The sequence below is a fragment of the Ptychodera flava genome, chromosome 20 (genome assembly GCF_041260155.1).
Source record: "Ptychodera flava strain L36383 chromosome 20, AS_Pfla_20210202, whole genome shotgun sequence".
Taxonomy (NCBI): Eukaryota; Metazoa; Hemichordata; class Enteropneusta; family Ptychoderidae; genus Ptychodera; species Ptychodera flava.
In genome coordinates this window covers 18,331,986-18,353,845 of record NC_091947.1, presented here as the reverse complement: position 1 = coordinate 18,353,845, position 21,860 = coordinate 18,331,986, and the positions used below count along the sequence as shown (strand labels likewise).

General features: G+C 38.3%; 1 protein-coding gene across 4 annotated transcripts in view; it reads left to right on the top strand.

Moving 5' to 3' along the window:
* LOC139120217 (solute carrier family 23 member 1-like) overlaps positions 1-21,236 on the top strand; it is a 32,106-nt gene extending 10,870 nt beyond the window's left edge. For 3 of the 4 annotated variants that reach the window (XM_070684420.1, XM_070684419.1, XM_070684417.1), the window contains exons 2-13: positions 7,291-7,573; positions 8,463-8,626; positions 9,771-9,880; positions 10,530-10,606; positions 11,901-12,082; positions 12,500-12,623; positions 13,463-13,619; positions 13,771-14,021; positions 14,421-14,550; positions 16,316-16,459; positions 16,981-17,076; positions 17,752-21,236. In XM_070684420.1, coding sequence (XP_070540521.1) covers positions 7,346-7,573; positions 8,463-8,626; positions 9,771-9,880; positions 10,530-10,606; positions 11,901-12,082; positions 12,500-12,623; positions 13,463-13,619; positions 13,771-14,021; positions 14,421-14,550; positions 16,316-16,459; positions 16,981-17,076; positions 17,752-17,957 — 1,869 coding nt within the window. In that variant the 5' untranslated portion in view covers positions 7,291-7,345 and the 3' untranslated portion in view covers positions 17,958-21,236. Of the gene's footprint in view, positions 1-7,290; positions 7,574-8,462; positions 8,627-9,770; positions 9,881-10,529; positions 10,607-11,900; positions 12,083-12,499; positions 12,624-13,462; positions 13,620-13,770; positions 14,022-14,420; positions 14,551-16,315; positions 16,464-16,980; positions 17,077-17,751 lie in introns of all 4 variants that reach the window. The other variant, XM_070684418.1, reaches the window with a different exon arrangement.
* Positions 21,237-21,860: the final 624 nt, after the last annotated feature.

Here is a 21,860-nt window from a genome sequence, read left to right as displayed (position 1 = left end):
CCTTTTGCAGAGCGGTGTTTTCTCGAGGCGGTGCGCACACTGAGGTTGAGCCGCTTATGATATGTAGTCCAATCTTTGCGGACAGTACGTAGATAATTTGTCGGTTTCCTAAAGTCGCTTCAAACACGAGAGCAAACGATTCACAACATCCGGGCCTACTTTGTTTATGAGACAGGGTAAGTTCAACGACATGACACATTTATTTTCAGTTCACTCCGAGGGCACAGTACATCTCCTTGAAGGGCATCGAACATTGTTCAAAGGTCGTTGCTTGACCAAAAGGCAAAATGTTGGGGGCACAATAACAACAATAAACACACAACAAGAGGATCGACGAGTGAAAGCTCCCTGGTAAACAAGCCCTTTCGTCGAATGGCCGCAGCGGGACCCTGTTTGTCGATCCAGCGAAGGCAACACAGGTGTTGGCACTACCTGTGTAGGTTAATCGCCAGTACCCGTATCAGAGAATGTTTCTTGCTGCCAAGGCCTGTTCTTACTTATTAATTTCGACAAATCGACGAATATCGACTTGAGTTCAAAGAGTTCGACTATCGATCACGGTCCTGCCATTTCCTCTTCATTTGACAAGCAAGCGCTCAGCTTCTGCCCGCAATTTTCTTCAACACTCTTTATGCCATTCAAATTCTTACCCCTTTCCGTGGTCTTGGATCACGTGAGCAACCATAGAACTCTACAGTAAACAAGCAATTTTCGAACTTCGCCTCGCGGTTACCTAGAGGTCACCGTGACCTCCAAGGTCGCATCACACTACGAAGTATGAAAAACCGAGTCACTCGCGTACAACAACTGTAAAGTGGAAGGTGTTAAAGACTAGGGAAATCATCGACTCCATACAGCACGGATGTATGAGTCCAGAGAATCGGTCTACCGGGCAGCTAATCAGGCGTGAGCACTTTTTATTGCTTGTTGACGACCGATCACATCACAGAACGATTAGAAGTTTTGGCAGTAGCATAGCAGATATGAAGCAAATACACCAGTAAACTAAAAACAAGATTTTGCCTCGAAATGGCCATTCAACTCATATTTTGTACGTACACTGGCATCGGCCTGTTGCCGTTTTGTGTGCAAAAACATCGTCCTCTGGCTTGTATCATTTGACCATTATAAGGGATATTTATCTGTGAAGGCCAAACATGTGTGGATTAGTTCCATCGCCCCACCACATTAAACCTCAATCCGAGAACGCTTATCATTGCCGTGATAAAAGTAATGCGCTCAGGATGAAACCGATGACGTCATCTACGTGTCCATAAACGCTGGCAACACGTTAGTACATGGCAATGCGTGTGCTTGATATCAGATACATTTAAATCAATCGGAACTTATAGCGTATCACATTTACAGTTTTATGCTCTGCAGATAAAGAAACCGCGAACACTCGGCGTGCATCGTACATCCGTTCCCATGTGCCGATGTTCCCTTACAGGACATCGTGGGTGGTGGAGACTGAGCATAAATCGAGGGTAATCTGACAGTTTGAAGGCCGGATCACGCAACATTACTTGTACGTTATCTATCAGTGAGCGTCTAACAAAACGGCAATTTACTGATAAACAGACCAGATCGAGACATCGGTATGGTTATGGGTGGTTTTTCTTTGGTATCGGGGATATCTCTATCTTCAGCAGTTGTCACCAAGCATCGTCTGGTCATTTCTCGTTCGCTTTGCTTCTGGGCTAGTCAATGGAAGGGACTAGGAATTCCTTGACCGGGGTCTATTCAAATTTCACTGTACTTCTGAAGATCGCTTGAAAAACTACACACGCCGACCGACCGACTTTCCGGTTTGAAGTATGGCAATGAAGCGTTTCGAGGTGGAAACAATCAATTAATCTTCCCCCTGTTGATTCAAAGCTGTCGTCCAGGACTGACGTTGAACATCTCGTCCTCTGTGCTACAAGTTCAAAGTAAAGTTATCAAAAAACATCTACCTTGCGTGGTAAAGGGTCACGCTGTCTTTTGAGGATTCTACTCTAAATATCGTACAATAGCATTGATGGATAAGTCTATATAAATCGATCTGAACCATGTAATTTGTTGAAAGACTGTCGGCAAAGTACACCTCTTATAACCTTCTCCAAGATGGAACGGATGAGAATGAAAGCGACTGCGTCATTCTTGTGAACCCGAATAACACTGGGTCTACACTAACAATTTTACCAAGCATCATCAATCAATTATGTCCATTTACTCTACATAGTTATGAGAGCCCCCCCCCCCCCAAAAATAAATCAGTTTGTCTTCATAGGGAAGGTTGGGTCCATTTTTCTACAGTTGCGTCCATAATTCAGAAATCCTTCCTCAATGTATGTGTTGATGGTCAATCTCGCCATGTGCAAATGTAATTTACGGTAAGAGTTCAACTGTCATACCATGATTGATCCTTATTATTCAATGTTATTGCTGTTTTTTCTTGAAGACTTTTGTAAATCGACAAACGATTAAAATATATCGATTCGCAAAAGAGCACATAAACTACTTTCGCTCAAACGCTTGAGTTTTAAAATAGGATTCGCCTGCGGTAATACACATGTACACGCCTCCATACAGATACTTCTGCACAAACTTACTTCAAGGATAATTAAAACCATTCTTTCGCTACCAGGAATGAAAATCATGGTTACTACACAAAGTTTGAATTTAGGATACAAATGGTCACTGAAGCCTGTGTTAACTCTATGGAGGAAATCTGATTTTCGATTTTCCACAAAAAAAAACAAGACGGCAGTCACTCCACGGGCTTCAAATTGAGTACAAACAAACCAGAATTGTAAACTTTGCGAGTCCGAATTTTATTCCCCGAGGCGCGTTTTACATTAAAGGGATATAGTCGTCGGAACTGCGCTCAAAGGTCGTATGGGACCCGTATGGCACCCATACGACCAATATACACACTGTGTCAAAGGTACGGTGGTGGTTGAGGGAAGTTAAAACATGACGTAATCTCGTATAATTTACACGTTGCAGCTATAATGATGAGGTGCATCTAGATATCGCGCACGAAATACATTTTTTGTAGACTAGAAACTCGCACAAGCGCAGTTCCGATGACTGTTTCCCTTTAACTAGACAAGGTCGCTGTCTTTGAAACGACTTCGTAATGTTATATTTGACACGTGGCCTGTTTTTCATATCGCTTTGAAATGTGCTGAAAGAGTGGTCGATAAAAATGGCTTCAGTATAGAACAGACTAGAGAGGAATTTACACCATAGATTTCTAGTGTCCGCGACTGAGAAAAATGGACAAACCGCTAATCTGGCAAACTGCAAATCTTGCCATACAGTTGCCTATGAAAGTCACATTTTGCTCAAATTTGATTTTCAGTCGGCCGAATATTTCTAGAGCTACCAACAAAACACGAAAAAAGTTGTTGTTTTAACATAATTTACGACAGTACAAATCAAGTGTATTTTTAAAAAGGGGATTATGCAGAACTTTAGATTGACCACTTCGAGTAGACGGTGACATGACAGGTCACGTGCATCGTCAATCCTTGTTACATCAACGTCAATACGTTACGATATTTCGCGCCTTCAATGGCTGTCTAAAGAAAAAAATTACCTCTGTGTGAACTTTTCATGAGGACAAACAGTGTGCGCCTTAATGTGATAAGAATGGCCCTATAAATATGTCATTTATTTCAATTTCAGGAAACGTTAAACATCCGTGAGAATTAGGTTGCGCGTGATTAATGCCAAATTACGGCCTTCGTGGAGGTAACTCCTGACAGGCGTTGTTTTTCTTGTTCGGTTTCAAAGGAATTCGCGATCGATTGGAGTTTATCTAAAGGGTTATCCCGCCGATTTGCCTGGTTGGGCATGATCTGCCGTGGAGACCGCAAAGTTCGTCGGCTAGACCACAGAGTTCGGCGGCTAGGCGCCACTGGGTGTCAGGATGTGACCACCCTAATACTGTCAAAATATGAAATGTGCTGCTTACGATTTATCCATCCAGAAGAAAGTTTGACATGAATATAATACTTTACGAATGCGCTTTATTTTATTAATCAACATGTTTATTCTTATATAGCACATTGCTTTTGTTAACTTTACAAAATGCTCCCGAAGGACGAGTCTCGAGTGATGTCATTTTTAAAAAAGATTTTGACTCGAGTGTTCACAGAGTACGTAAGTCTGAACGATTTTTTTGAATTAAAATATAAACTTGTCAACAAAATCAATAATGTTATCATTTTATCATAAATGTGCAGCCACTGTCTTTTAAAGCCGCTTAAGAGTGGGCAAAAATTACGGGGGTTGTTTTTCGGAACGACATAATGTTTCCAAGAAAAAAGAGACACTCCCTAATTTTCGTATATAAAAAGAGTTACCCCCTGCATATCAGTCCATATCAATAATATCTTAATTGTCACATATAATTTCCTGCGTGACCTTTGACCTTTTAAAGAATATATTTGGACCTTTAGAAATAATCATTTGTACGCAATGTTTCAATTAAAATGATGAAAAGGAGATTGCTTTCAACAATTGATACTTCAGTTAATACTTGAAGCATGATTGTTGTTCCAAGTTAAAGGGATGATAGCTGTCATGTTTACATTCATTTATAGTTTGGCTTGTAGTTTAACAGAAAGCTCTATTACCGTTCATCAAGAAAGTCAGTAAGCCTAAATGTAAACATTTAACAATATATACATTAAATGCACTAACATAGCTAACTTTGTAAGGGGAAACTGTAGATAGTTTACTCCACTGATTCCATGTATAGTGAATTTTATCGTGACTGAGTGACTCAATATATTCTCTATGCAACATATGCATTGGAAATACATGTTGAGCTTGATGCAAAACGCGGATCCTGGAGCGGACCAATCACAGGTTACATGGACCAATCAGGTTACATTATGTAGTCGCTTGAGGACCAATCAGAGCGAAGCTGTTATCTTTGTAGCAATTTTCTCATGTTGTTTTGGCTACGATTTCCCCGCCTGACGGGTACTGTAGTTTTAGAGAATTCAGTCTCAACTTTGGGGAGTTCAGAGTACCAGTGTTCTGTTTGTCGTTTTTCTATGCAATGAAACCTGAAGTGTTTTATATGCTTTACTTCTACTGCTGGTGTCCGAGACTCGTGCCTGCTACCAAAGAACCTGCTTCAACACTCCCAACAAATTTATATTTTGGATGAAATTCCATATTCATATTTGTTGTACATATACGCTATTTCGATCACCCTCTTCTAGTCAAGTATATTTATATCAAATGCAGACATCTATATATGCACAGATACAGCTAGTTTTGGATTAGAAAAAAACTGTACATAGTTAGCCCCCGACTCCATGTATAGGGAATTAACATTTTTCAGTAAAATGTTAGTATCAAATTTCTTTTACGCATACATGTATGACCTTCTAACCACCGTATTCTAGTAAAATACATTGATATCAAACTGCAAACATATGTAAAGACCTAGATATTGCGATTTTGAGGGGAAAAGTTTCTGATAGTTTACCTCACAGACTGTCATATATAGTAAATATTCTTTTTCCGAAGTAACTTTTCTTGTACACATATGCACTTATGACCAACCTATTCTAGGAAAGTACATTTATATTACTTGTCAAACATCGTATAAATGAATAGATATAGCTAGTTTCGCAGGGGACACTTCTTGATAGTTTACCAAGTGAACATCTATGTAGAGTGATCTAATATTTTTCAGTGAAATTCCAAAATCAAATTGCTTACACATATGCACTTTCGATTACGCTACCCTAGTCAACACATTTATCTTAAAATTAGAGATGCGTAGCGGTTCACTTCATAAGTGTACGCATAGCCTTTATTAGCTCCTATTTGTTGTACATGTGTGTATACATACAAAGATACATAAATTTTAGATAGATACATATAAATGGGTCTTCAAATAATCTTTACACATACATGCACGTAAGACTGGAGTTATATGTTGTGCAAAATACAGGGAAATCTTTTTGAAATTTTCATCCAGGAAGCCGTTATTTGAACCGTATTGGCCATATCTTGCCTTCGTATTGAAGCAAAAATGGCGACCCTCCCCAATATGCATGGACAAAATGACCCTGCAAAAAATTCTTGCGCGAAAAGTAACGATTAACCCCAAAACACATCGCCCCTTCCTTATCCGCCCAGTCCCCTACGCCCAATGTGTGGAAACGACATACTGATGTTAATTTATACACGTACGTTAAAACATTCTCAACAGAAATCGGTTTCAAAACCCTTGATATATGTACGTTTAGTAGCTGGTCGAAAAGATCAAAGATTTTCTAAGCTTCCAAAATCAGAGATGCCGAAAAAACAAGTTTTGTTATGTATTTCCTCACTTTACGTGGATACTACCACAAATAGTTTCATTGGGCGATCTGCTAGAATTCTCAATGAGTAAGAAATTAGACATTTTGTTTTTGTTTTGTTTTTTAATTTAGTTCCTCTTCAGGTATCTCTTTATCGATATCTTTATCACAGTGCACATATGTGCCAGTCAGCTGATTTCATTTACTTATCATAAAGTTATTAACAGTTTTAACTCGACCTAGGGGGCTGTGACGGGAGCTGAGAATCAGGTCACAGAAGTGTGACTTAAATGTAGCTTTAGTGTACCTTTTTCTCCCTGGAATAGCTGAACACATTTGTTAGCTTTTATGCTGTACTGATTCCTACTTTGAGAATTCTTCTCAACTTGGATTCAGGTTTTTGATCTTGATAGTTATCGGTGACAGTATTATTTTTCATGCGGCACTGTAGACATGCCTGCTGAAGTGTGGATTTGTGGATTGCATGACGACAACGACGAAAAATTCAGATTTGATTTTTTTCTCAGAATTGAGAGGTTTCCGTTCGGGTAAAGAAATAATTAAGGATAGGGGTTCGAACCGGACTATGTTTGGTTGGTTCCCGGAAACATGTATCTTTGTTTCAGTGACCTCGGATTGGAAGATAACGTAATCTGTAGTTTCGCTCAGAAGTGACCAAAACAATATTCATCTGCGTCAAACTTGAGTGTATTAGTGATAGCGCCTGGCTTCTCGAAAAATAAGGGCGGAAATATACACCATTGATAATAAGTCAAGCACCGTTTATCACATTCAATTGACACTTTTCTCAACTTGCGTGGGTGCACAGACAGAGGAGCGTCGCTCCACTGTTTATGGTGGGTGCAAGCGTTTCCATTGATCATTTCTCCCACTCAGCTTTATAAAAGACACGACGGGTGTGCCATATGCGTCTTTTTCCTCTGATTATGTGATTACGACCATCTCTTTACAGAAAGTTTTCATAGTGCGTGATTCCACCCTGCCAGACCAATCACACGTAATGAAAAATGAGTGACACGGAAGCCCAGATGGAGCTAAACGATGTCCGTAACCACCTGGCGAACAACTGCGTCGACCATGACGCTAGCAAAACCATGGAATTTGGCGACGCCTCCCAAGATCTCAAGAAGGAAGACGATGAAGATCGTGAAGACAAAGGCAAAGATGGCTTGAACTTGAAGTACGCAATCGATGATATACCACCCTGGTACTCGTGCCTTGCTTTCGGTTTACAGGTAAACGCATCTTTATTTTGTTTTTAAAGCGTACAAGAGACAAAACACATATTTTCTGTAGACGGGCTTTTTGAATTACCAATGATAATGCGTGACATGGAAGTCTTGAAATTAAATATTACATCAAAGGATTTTTAAATCAGCAAACCCTCTCGTCATTTTTGTAACCTTTGTAAAGCTGTCTACCAGAAAGAAAACCTTATTTTTCGATGGGTGAGAATGTTCGATGCCACTTTCCAGAGAATAACGTCTTGGCACAAGGTAGTCTTTCGCTTGATACAGTAGAAATGTGGTGTTAATACAGTAAAAAGAAATGCAGTACAGCACAGTGCGGCAAAGTACAGTACAGTACAGTGCAGTGCAGTGCAGTGCAGTGCAGTGCTGTGCAGTGCAGTACAGTACAGTGCAGTACAGTACAGTACAGTGCAGTGCAGTACACAACGCTACACTACACTACACTACAATTTAGTGCAATGCAGTGCAGCGCACTGCAATTCAACGCAGCACAGCACATTACATCACAACACAGTATGGTAAAAAATAGTACAGTATCGAATAGAACAAAATAGATGCTGTGCATGACAGTACATTGTAGTTCCATGCAGTGCAGTTTAACACAGCACAGTACAGTAGAGTCAAGTATAGTCGAGTAGAATAGAGTATAGTATAATACAGTACAGTACAGTACAGTACAGTACAGTACAGTACAGTACAGTACAGTACAGTACAGTACAGTACAGTACAGTACAGTACAGTACAGTAGAGTACAGTACAGTACCGCTTAGTGCAGTGCAGTGCAGTACAGTGCAGTGCACGGTATCGTACAGTTCAGTACTCCGTTATGCTATATTCTGTTAAATAATTCAGAGTTCTCATTTTCTGGTCTCAGCAACACCTTACGATGTTTAGCAGCTGCCTTGTGTATCCCGTCCTCATGATAAACATGTTCTGCGTGTCCAAGGAAGACGAGAGCCTCGTTATGGGTCAACTCTTCAGCGCCGTTGTATTTTCCGAGGCCGTGGGCACTTTTCTACAATCTACGTTCGGATCAAGGTATGTTGCCAATTCTGGAGAAGTCATAACCATATAATTACTGCCAAACATAAGGCTGCCGTTGTCTGTTTTTAAAGTAGGTGAAATTTAAGTAGCATGCGCCTCGGGGACAGATAATCGGAACCTTAAATTTTAACAGTACTTTTCTGGTCTACAGCTTATACAGGCTCATTTCAAAACTCTTGGAGCAAGAAAAATTTTCACCTTCACAATTTTTCAAAAACCAAAAATTTTATTTTTTGGTGCATTTCGAATACAGCATTTTAGCGTCGACTTCATTGGTGTTTACTTTGTGTAGGATGATAAACACATTTAATACGCAGTAGAACAGACACTGAGAAAATTCTCATGTTTACAGTTAAAGTAAAATATATTATCATCTCAACGACTAAGTTGTAAATGCAAACTGAAACAATAAATGAAAGTCATATATCCAAATGCAGACCCAAGGAAAATAACTTTTGAAAGTCTTCATACCAAATCCTCGCGACTGATTACGCGTCGCCGAGAGACCCGACCTAGATACCAATTCTTCAGAAATACCACAGCATAAAGCGGCAAACATGTTTACCTTAAAGATTATGAATGACCCCGGGTTACTTTTTGTCAGTAGCTCCAACACAGGATGTTGGAGTGTGTACAATGAAAAGGTGTTTAAATATAAACAACGTGACTGCGTTGTTTATAACGGCGAAAGTATTTTGAGTCCGACATTTGGGGCAAGGGTCTCCAGTGCGCAGTTTAAATGCACTACAAGTCATGCTTGAAAAATTGTACGATTTTCGTCCAAAAAGGTTTTTCCCGTTTGCATCTACAGCAGACTAAACATTGACTTCGTTTGCCATGAGTCGCACACGTGGGGGGATCACTTGCAGAATAGTGCTTGCTTTAGACCCGCATTGATGTGTTCAGGATTAAAAAGAGGTAATACGCGCTTGAACGTACTTTTTTTGTCACCGTAATAAATATTGTTGAGTGTGACTCAGAATATCAACAAACGACATACTTGTGAAAACAAATCTTCAAAATCTGACGTATTTCTGGCGAAAATCATGCGGGTCTTCGATAATCCGATGAGAAAAGCAAACAAACGGATATGTCAAATTGAAACTTCTTGTTTTTTTTACTTGATCCTAATTTACAGGTTACCTATTATCCAAGGAGTGGCTGTTTCTCTCTACATTCCAGCAACGATAATCATGAAAATGCCACAGTGGCAATGTCGTGATCTCAACCAGACAGAAATATACACAGGTAAAAATCAAAGAGAATCTCTCAACGTAGTTATTCTTCCATGACACAGTGATATTCAAATATGTATGTATGTATGTATGTATGTATGTATGTATGTATGTATGTATGTATGTATGTATGTATGTATGTATGTATGTATGTATGTATGTATGTATGTATGTATGTATGTATGTATGTATGTATGTATGTATGTATGTGTGTGTATGTATGTGTGTATGTATGTGTGTATGTATGTGTGTATGTATGTATGTATGTTGTATGTATGTATATATGTATGTATGTATGTATGTATGTATGTATGTATGTATGTATGTATGTATGTATGTATGTATGTATGTATACACGTATGTATGTACACACGTATGTATGTATGTATGTATGTATGTATGTATGTATGTATGTATGTATGTATGTATGTATGTATGTATGTATGTGTATGTATGTAACTTGTATGTATGTATGGATGGATGGATGGATGGATGGATGGATGGATGGATGGATGGATGTATGGATGGATGGATGGATGGATAGATGGATGGATGGATGTATGGATGGATGGATGGATGTATCTATGTATCTATATATCTATGGATCTATGGATCTATGTAACATGGATGTATGTAATCTAAAGGAATATTTGCAATTCAAGTTTCAGTAAACGACACGTCGAATCCAGAGTATAACGATCCATCGAATGAAGTCACTTACTCACAAAGGATAAGAGAGGTATGGCATTAATCTTTCACGTCTTTGACCGGAAAGTATATATATTAGGTTATCTTCTGTACGGCAGAGAGACATGAGACATTTATGTGCCTAAAAAGCGGGACAAGATCCATAAATTATTCCGAAACAAACTGCGAATGACGAAGTCAAATCATTGGGTTGGTACCATGTACCATACCATTTTTTTCCGGGAATGCCAAGGCGTATATATCCTGTCGTTTGACGGCTCGCCAAACGACTTTCACTTCCTACCCACTCGTTTCCATTTACATGCATGCATGGCCATTGGGCGTACAACAGTAATTTAAACCAAGCAGTTTCCTCTTCATGAAATAAAACTTCTTATTGCCTTGGTGCAGCCGCTAGCCCCTGTCCTACTTTGCGCTGCACTTTGAATGTCATTGCTCTTTCTGCCCTCCAGACGGCCAGTGAGGTTACACACCCAGTGGTATAATGATAGTTTGGCTGGTTGAGCTCAATACTTACCCCACATGATTTTGGCCTAAACGCTACAAACCTATGTCTGAAAGTCTTTTTTTACATTGAAAGAGACAGTAGCTCTAACTTTTGATGAGTTTTTTTACTTTATTTTTTTATTTACTGTCAGCTACAGGTTTTGTTCTTGTCCCTAAGGTATTTTGTGGTACACGGTATTTAGTTTGTCGGCTCAGCCTGTGTACACTGCGTTATAATTGTTGACAAGTGAATTGTGGTCCCGACTAGAATTCACATTTAAACAATAATATTGCATTTTTACACGTATTGATGTTGTTTTTCCGAGCTAAATAACCAATCTTTCAACATGCTTTGGGTATGAGAGCTTTGGTATAAGACATGTAGTGTGATGAAATAACGAACACACTAAGCCATGCTCATGCTGTTGGCTGTCACAGGTGATTTTCATCAAATTTACAGTAATCATTTATATACGCTCAATTACCAATTGCACTGTTTTGTATAGCGTGTTGTCGTCGAGAGTAAAAACAGTTTATGTCCAAGCAAAGAACTCATTATTTAACTTTCAGCGAAGAAGTACTTTTTTCACGGCCACATCCGCAGCTGTTAACTTACATATACAACACCATAGGGATGAAATATGAAACCATCCTCAATAAAGAATGTTTGTGTTTGCGTCATGATATCTTGATCCTGTTTTTATTCTTGGAAAGGGTGCAAACGTACAATATCCGAAAATAGAAGCGTGCTTCTAATTTGATCGATGTACACAAAAGTACATGATGCAGTAACAGTTGCTTGTTTACTCATTGCGTCGGCGTTGCTCATTAATGTCTAGATCCAGGGAGCGACCTTGGTTGCATCTTGTTTTCAACTCTTGCTCGGCTTCTCCGGGGTGATTGGTCTTCTCCTACGCTACATTGGACCGCTGACGGTGGCTCCGACATTGATGATGATTGGCCTAGGTCTCAGCTATCTTGCATTGATGAATGCCAGCGACCATTGGGGGATCGCATTCATGTGAGTCAATATTTTAACTTTTGGAGATTTTTTTCTAAGGCGGGTGGTATTTTACTCTGCCTCAGTATACACCCTCTCCCCTCGTGTCCACGAGATATGTTGCCGAGTTCTCGGTACTTCGTTGATTCGACATACCATCACGGAACAAGAGAAAAGTCAAACAAACAAACAGAGGCAGAAATGTTACAAACTATATACAGACTTACCGCTGACATCCTGGCAAATATCCATCGCGCACTGTTTTTCAGTCGAAAACTCTTCTAAATTATGGCAACCGCATAACGCGGTCGCTCCCGCGCAGTCATAAACAACACAGGCGGAGACAGTTTGTATATTTTGACGATGAAACTGTTATGAATTTGTGCTTTCTGGTATGTTCTCTCATCATCCTAACTTTTATCTCTTACGCTCTCACAGGACTATGGGCCTTGTGGTGGTATTTTCACAGTATCTTCGCAATATCAATGTTCTTTATCCTTGGTGCAAATTCAAAGAGAGAAAGTGCTACACAGATAGCTCAAAGGTTTTTGCATTGTTTCCAGTAAGTACACGGCTTGTTGTTTCGGGAGGTCGGAGACAGAATTGTAACCTGGGATTCAAGGCCTATCGCCAGAATAGACTTGGCAAGCGATTTGATGTAGTTATACTTTCACAAAAGTACATTTGGTGCCCAGTCACAGAGAGTTCATGTTATAGAACAGCAACAATTACAAATGCTGAGAATATGTCATCTCATAAATATATTAACTCTTTCATAAAAACTTGTGGAACAACCACAGGGTCAGCAATGATGGCTATACTGAAGAAATTGCATTTTCAGTAGATTTTTGAGACATTGAATAAAACAAAGAGCAGCAAATAGCAGAGAATATTGGAATGGATCCGACGAACATTTTCTGGACATTACGGTAGTACTTTCCTGAAAAATCACATTCTTTAGAAATCAAGATATGAAATTCATATTGCAGATTTTCAGCTTTTCAAGCACAGCCGTTATACTGGTATAACACAAATACGGTAAACCGGATGAAAGCCACAAACAGTTTCTTTTTTTTTCGAACAAGCCAGCTTATAGACCTTGCACATGACTGTAATATGACAGAAAGCAATTGACCTGACCTTCAGACCAGACTCTGCTTAAAAATCCTCTAACATCAATGAAAATAATACATGTTTTTGAGTTTTAATGGAAGTACGCTTTCGTTATTCAAAATCCTTCGTCATCACTTTTGGTTGTTTTGTGTTATTATCAAAAATCGGTAGAACGTACAGGGAACGATGTACTATTATAGAAAGTATCAACCAAGTAAGGAATGGGACAATTCAAAGGTACGGGATGTAGAACTCAAGACAATAAAAAGGTTGTGTTACCTCTTGCAGGTCCTGTTTTCAATCATAATCACGTGGTTATTTTGTTTAATACTTACCATCGCTGATGTCTTCCCTGACGACCCGAACGAAACAGGCTACCGGGCGAGAACAGATGTCAACTCTAAAGCTGTTGCAGACTTTCCGTGGTTCTGGTTTCCCGTTCCATGTGAGTATGGTTTAAGTTTTTAAGAAAATTTTCGTCGCAATGATTGTGTGGATTGGGAAAGTGTGAAGAATACCCCGTTTTGGTCCGTATTTACGAAGTGTATGTATTTACTAACGGCACAATCTTTTCTACCTATCCACTTTCTTGTTAGTCAGGTGGGGTATGCCGACGGTCAGCGTAGCGGCCATCATTGGTATGAGCGCAGGTGTGATCGCGTCGGTCATCGAATCCATCGGCGATTACCACGCGTGCGCCATGATGAGTGGCGCGCCCCCTATTCCGGATCACGCGATAAACCGAGGGATCGGCATGGAAGGCGTCGCCTGCATGGTAGCTGGGATGTGGGGATCCATAGGAGTGACATCGTACTCTGGCAACATTGGTGCTATAGCCATTACTAAGGTATGAAAACCTCATACGATACCCAAACACCATATATATATATATATATATATATATATATATATATATATATATATATATATATATATATATATATATATATATATATATATATATATATATATATATATATGAGCCACTTATACACAAGTAGCATATCCGCGTGTGTTTGTAAGAATCTTTTATGAAATTGACTGGGAGTGCAAATTCACAATTGTAGCCAAATGCTGATGGCAAGTTCTTCATTCACTACAAAACGATTTACTAAAGTGTCCGACTACGCCAAAAACCTACTTGTGCTAGAGAAAAAAAAATGAAGGACGAAAAGTGACATGATAAATGAAAAAGCAAATATGGTTACGATATGAAAGAATGAAATTATTTTCTTTTCTATGATAGGTTGGCAGCCGTCGGGTCATTCAGTGGACGAGCTTCATATTGATTGTTTTTGCCTTTGTCGGCAAAATTGGCGCACTCGTAGTTTCGCTACCATCGCCAATAGTTGGAGGAGTGTTCTGGATTTTGGCAGGTATGGTAGTTTACATAAGATCCGCGTAATTGAACGTAGGATGCGTTACGCTGAACGCGTCAGGGTATAGTGATCGCATGATCTCGCATAAAATATACCCGTCTTTCTTGACTACATCCCTTTGCACAGATAACGTTTTCATTGAGGGAGGATGCACCTTTAGAACAGATAATATCGGACTGTCAAATTTTAAGCAATGTCTTTTGGGTCTACCACTTGTGGGTGCTGATTTTTAAGCTTACTGAATGACTAAAGTTTTCATCGATTAATTTTTGTGAAAAAACAAAAAAACAAAAAAAAAATTATATTCCGCATAGTGTTAACACGAGAATGGCGGCCATTTTGAATTTTAAGTGTCGGGCGATATTAGGTAATTTGTTTCTGTAGTGCCTAATTATGCATGGTGACTCTCCCCTGATTTTTATTACTGATTTCGAAAAGGAAGGATTTAAAGTTCTCTGAAGGAAAGTTTGAGCAAAAGTTTAAGTCTTTCACAGTTCCGTGGAGCATGCTACCTTAACAAGACTGTCTTCCACTTAGGATTTTGAAATTCTTTAACGTTAAGTGCAAAACGTATAGATTGACAATAATTGTTTCCGTGCTTTCAGGCCAAGCCACACAATATTTGACGGAGAACGATGCATAGGGAGATCTTAGAGCTGTAAAATTTTCCGAGAGCGCCGTAATCCTAGGTTCTAGGGTGTAGAAAATTTCATGATTTATCAGTATTGTCGTACTCAGAGTTTTGAGATCCTTTTCCTGGGTCAAGACAGAGGTCACCGGGAACGACAGAATAATTAACTTGCCACTTTCCCCTTTCAACCGTAAATCACAGCTTCTTTCAGCAGCTCCCTCGCTCTTCAATACGATGGTCTATACAATTATATTTACCCTAATCTTAGACTTGTATGCGACAGCATTAAAACCACCACACTGGAATGTGGTAAATAACACAAAAATGCGACACTATAATCGTGATCATGTCGACGCAATATTGAAAGTCATTTCAGTCGGAAGGGAAATCCTTCACACTTGTTACATTAATTTAATCCTTTAAAATGTGTGCCATTGTTTCAAAATATTTATTCTTCTAGTGGCGAACGTAAGTTACTGGGTTTGATTTACATAAGTGGCAAACATTCCGACGTTCCTCGTAACTGACATTGGAGGGGGTACTGACAGAGCCTATAAGTACCTATGTACTTGTCAGCCTGAACAGAGACGGGAAAAGTAATCGGTCTCCAACATTACAGTTTTTTGTCATTTTGCAGTGAAAAAAAGGTACAGAATAACTATAGTGAATTTCAACTTATCCGAATTTCAGATGTTCCCTTCGGGGAGGCACTACTATAAGCCTACAAGTAAATTTCTGTACATGTATTTATGGACAGAAAATGAAATTATATTTGGATTGAATTGAATCAAATTGAATCGAATCGAATGTATAATTGCAATTGTTCTTACAACGGGAATGTTAGACCTGCAGGAATTAATGCTATTCGCGACACGCCATTCCATCCCCATCTTCCATAGTGTATTATTAGACTGCGCAGTTTTCCCGTATCTGCCTCCATGGATCATTTTATGAAATTAGTGATAGCGGCACCTGTGTTGTTGAATGTGTAAAAGTTTCATGTATGCATCAGCCATGGCCGACCAAGGACAAATTGAAATCACATTGTCAATAATATAATTATATTGTTTGTCTCACATTGTACAGTATAGAGTTACACGTGATCATATCGAGGTGGTTCTATTTTTACAGGTCTTATTCTATCCGTCGGCGTGTCTAATCTACAGTATGTAAACATGAACTCTACGAGAAACCTCTGCATTCTCGGATTGTCTATAGCCTCTGGAGTGATTATACCGGAGTACTTTGAACGAAATCCGGATGCCATCAACACAGGTAGGTTCTAACTTTTGTTCCGAGCTTACAACCGAGATTTGAGCGAAGTAGTCCCGTTCGTTGAGATTTGAGGTGTAAATTTTGAAGCAACACTTTTCATATCACATGCCTTTGTATCAAAACTTACCCGTTAGATAACTCAATTTTAATGTACAAATTTACACATGCCTTTGTTCAGTGTTTTCTTTAGTATATTATTAAAGAAAAACTCTACAAAGGCATGCGTAATGAATGTTATCGACAACAGTCGTATAATACAACTGTGCTTAGCACAATTTCTTTTCAGTTTCTGTAGATTCAAATTCAGGTTCTAGTTTTCCTCTCACTTCCAAAATTCAAAGGCTCGCCGTACATGGTATTATACCAATTTTGCCAGCACAAATGATATCATTTCCTCTTTCATACATACATACATACATACATACCTAATCATTCGGGTTGGCAGTAGGGCAAACGAATCACTTTCATTGTTGTGGCGAGATTTTAATTCCGATGAACTTTGTCTGTGTGACACGTTGCAGGCAGCGTTGAAGGAGATCAGATTTTAACAATAGTTGGCAAAACCGGCATGCTCATCGCCGGCTTGACAGGATTCATCCTGGACAACACGGTTCCAGGTAGGCCGAATTTGATTCCAATCAAGTGCTTTGTTTTTTCTGGGTTTTAAACCATCATTGTAAAAGTTATACATTTTATAGGGGACAAATAACAATGCAATACATTTGCCTCCACGGTAACTTTATAAAGATAACAATGTAAACAGTGAAATTTCTCCATTAAGGTAGAGTACGCCCTCAGGGACAGAAAATATAAGTCCAAAATTCTTACAATGCTTTACTGATAAAACGTTTGTAGGGGCTGTACTTGGATCTCTTGAGTAAATGAAGTTTTCATCACTTTATTTTTGTGAAAGGAGACAGTGATTGTTCCAAATAGTCTTAACACAAAAATGGCAGCCATTTTGAATTTCAAATATCGGTAAACCATAGGTAATTTGCTTCTGTAGTGCATGGTTGCCCCTGATTTTATTCTTGATTTCGAAAGAGAATGGTTGAAATTTTCGATTAGGAAAGTTTGAACGAAGATTAAGTATTTCAGTTTAGAAGCATATATTACGTAAAGGGCCCCACTGAAAACATCAAACGTGCCCTTGATAGCGAATATTCAAACATGTAACTTTGGTCGACATCCTTTGTTTCAAACGATTTGGGTTAAACAAAATCACGAGAATGAAGTTGGGTTTGACTGAATATAGCAGAAATAGACAATACTTCTTTCGTTTGTTTGTTCAGGTTCGTTGGAGGAAAGAGGCATGACCGAATGGCGTAATCGGCACAAGCAAAAACAGAAGAAGAATTACGACACTAATAGGCCGCGCAAACAGACCTATGATCTACCCTTTTGCATGCCTTGTATTCGCAAAGTGAAGTTTTTCCGCTATTTGCCCTTTTGTCCGACGTTTAGGGAAAAAACCCGCGAAGAGCAAACGGCAGTCTGAAGGGCTCACATCAGGTTTACGGTCAAATATCCGCGCCGTTTCATCATTCTTTGGTGACTGCTGCTTCGCATACAAGCTCGTCGCTGATAACTAGCGACAGTGATCACAGAAATTTACGTTTTGGCTATTTTGGAGATATTTTTATTACCACTTTCCGTTTTTAACAACTTTATCAAAACAAAGACAAGCCCATCGGCCCAAGGCCGGAAAATGTTCCATATGTTTCCGGCAGGCAGACTGACCTCAGAGTCATATAAAACCTTCCTACGCAAATTGTTTTTTTCAAGGGTTTAATGAGAAAACGGTCTTGCCAGATCTGACATGCAAAGTTTATTTGAATGGTGTGAAATTTTATCTTTATATTTTAATGGACTATAGCCAGAAAAACCTCAACGCGAGAAACGATAGAAATTACACATCGGTCATGTGGTCGACCGACACATATATCAATTTGTACAGATACCTTTAAAAGAGCAACAGTTTTGTTTTTGTTCAGTTTTGTGTTGACACAAGTGGTCTTTCGTTGCCACTGTTTTTGTGTGTTTTGTAAAACGATTTATTTTAAGCAAGACCGTACCATTGTGATGGCCTCTGTGCCTGAGCGATGATTTGCGTGACTACATTGTGTTCAACTTAGCTTTCTTTAAACTTTGTAAGAATTGAATCCATGTTTGTTATTTCTTTCCCTCTGGTGTTGTTATCCGCCCAGCTTCAACAAACTCCCCTTCCCAGACTAAACTGAAATAACTTCTGATATATTAAGTTAGAATGCACCTTTAGGACAGCTATACAGACTCTCAAACTTTACAATTCTCTTCTGACCTACTTTTTGTGGGGGTTCATTTTAAAGTCCTTGGAGTAAGAATAAAATGTTTCCGTCTTTTTCGAAAATCGAAAATCTCATTTTTGTCCATATTTAGTTTACACAGGTGTGGCAGCTATTCTGAATTTCAAATATCTGTAAATTTTATATAACTTTTTTCTCTAGTACCCATGATTTTTATTGTTGATTTGGTGAGAGAACTGTTGAAGGCTTTCTTGAGCAAAGTTTGAGTCTTTCACTTTCGAGGCGCATATACTACCGTAATGTTTACCCTTCATATCGATGGCCCTGTGTGAAAGGTAGACATTTTCCACATTTTCATTTTAAGAGAAAGGTAAAATAGGCTTGAAAATCATATAATACTGTTTTTTGACGTTAACTCTAAACGTCGGTATTGAATCATGCCCCGTATTCAAAAGTATTTTCTAAAGGGAACGGATGCGAAGTTAGTAAATAAATTGAAAAAACGCGTTTTATCTGAATAAGTTGTTATTTTCAGTTGTTTTATCACTTGCATTGAGCCATTGATAGGTTAGATTCGAAACCTTGTAACACAGGCGTTGGAATTTCAATTCTGCACGCTGACAGTGTGTATATTAATACTTTAAGATAAGGTTTAAGGTATAATAATACAAACAATTGTGTTCCCGTTAACAAGTTCTTAGAAAATAGACTACGTCGGTCGAAAACATTTTTTTATTTTTTATTGTGATCTGTCAAAAAACGCAAAATTCGGCGAATTCATGCGGGCTTTTTGAGAATGAGGAAAAAAAAGTTTAGGGCGGAGGGTCACCGGATATATTTCTTAATTGGTCTAAACAAAGATATCGAAAAAATGCTCTGTTTTCTAAGTGAAAGACTTGCCACTTGACAGATACAGTGGAGGCGTTTCTCCGAACATTCAAGGCGGTGTGAAGGTATAATCGAGAGCGATGTTTCCGTTAATTTTGTTTGAAACTGAAAAACAAGAAAGCAAAAAAGACACGACATACATCTCATCATTAGAAAGCCGTATTCAGTTCAGAGTAGGCATACGTTATCTTAACATCCAATGAGTCAGAATGTAGTTACTTGTCGGCTTCAAAGTATTCGACCGCAAGTACAGATGAATGAGACTGACAACTTATACACCATTGGAAAGATATAAATCAGATTAAATAGCAATTAGGCAAAGTACGATGGGAAGGGACACATATGTTATTTCTTAAGGGTTACCAAAGCTAGTGTGAATGAAATCTACTTTTGTTTGAAGTCGCGCGACGATTGGAAAATTTATTTGAATGTTATCGTATGATAAAAGATGCCTCGAGATGCCTTAACCGCGCCTGGTTGTGAACAACTCAAAATTAGGGGACACTTGAAATAAGATAAGGATCATTGTTTGATATGTTTGTACAAGATGACTTTTGACGATATACGTTGTCCACTCTGATTTTTTATGTACATTTCACGTGTAAAATATTCTTACATCTTGTCATATTTCATGAAGTTAGTCAACTTTCACGAGGTTTTGTCTTGTAATATGCCAGTTATAATAACAGTATTAACCTCAAAGTATTCCTAGAACCAAAGATTGTTTTCAAATTCCATCAACTCGATGTCAAAAATTATACATATTTTTTACGACTTTTACGTACGTTTTACTCAATTTTATTTTTTTCGATTGCCGATTGCCAAGTTTAATTGTCAATTTATGTTAAATGCACTTCCTTTGAAAATTGGGATAAGCAGAGGGAGTGTTGGCAAGTATACAGCACTTAAGTTGACGCAACATTTTGGACCAAGCCTCCCCCGGCGACTGAGAGTTCAGAACCAGCTTTGAAAGCGTAAGAAAAATTTTTTTCACGGGTTACAATTTTAAGAATGTGGTCGTGACAAAACAACACAGTATGAGTTTATGTTTATGAGTATGAGTTATAGTCAGTGTGTTTTATATAAGAGTTAGTATCGCAATCATTAATATTATAGTTTCCAGAAAAAAATATATCACCAAAGATATTCATGTATTTCCTTTCACAGTGAGATATTACCCGTACACTTGCTTCTTCTCAATTTAGTCTTAATTTTTATCTCTTCCTTTTTTTATATAAATGTACGAAATTATTTGCCTTGTAACCTTGCCGCTGCGTGTGACCTTAGATATATTGATGTAATGAGCTGATACTTATAAGTAGTCGTTATCGCCAACGAGGGATATCGTCGACAACGAAAAGACACTTTAGTCGCTTGCTGGCGTTCTGCTCACGAGCCACGTGAATTTGATTAGTAGTGATACACAGACGGGCAACCGCGATTCAAGATTTGTGTAACATTCCTCAGTACATCAAAAAGCTGTTTAACAATAAACAGTAAGCATTGTCAGATGGTTGGTGACAACGTGGTTCCAGGTCACTACTAACCGCATCTCTGTACATATACACTTGCAATTTACCACGAATAAACATGTTTTTAAATAACTATTGTCTGATTTTTTTACTTGATTATGTTTAACGCACACACACATACATAATACACATATGCCTCCACGTATATTTTAAACACACATATCATGACACAAACACACGCACACACACACACACACACACACACACACACACACACACACACACACATATATATATATATATATATATATATATATATATATATATATATATATATATATATATATATATATATACACACATATGAGCACACATGCACCTATGATTAATATACATATACCATTCTCTATATATAATATGTATATATATATATATATATATATATATATATATATATATATATATATATATATATATATATATGCATAATTACGTACATGTATAATTACGTACATGTATAATTACGTACATGTATAATTGCGTACATATACAATATGTACATATAAAAACGTCATTGGCATAATCATTTCTGAAATCATACTGTGTTCCTGTCTATATAGGCTAGGTATCACGTGGCTTTAGCATGAAACTGCAGCTGGTATTCAACCAGAATTACAAGAAACTTGTCAGTCTTTATAACGTGTCACTGCATTCCCTTCATCGAAAATCTGAAGAAAACGTTTGTACTGAAATTCC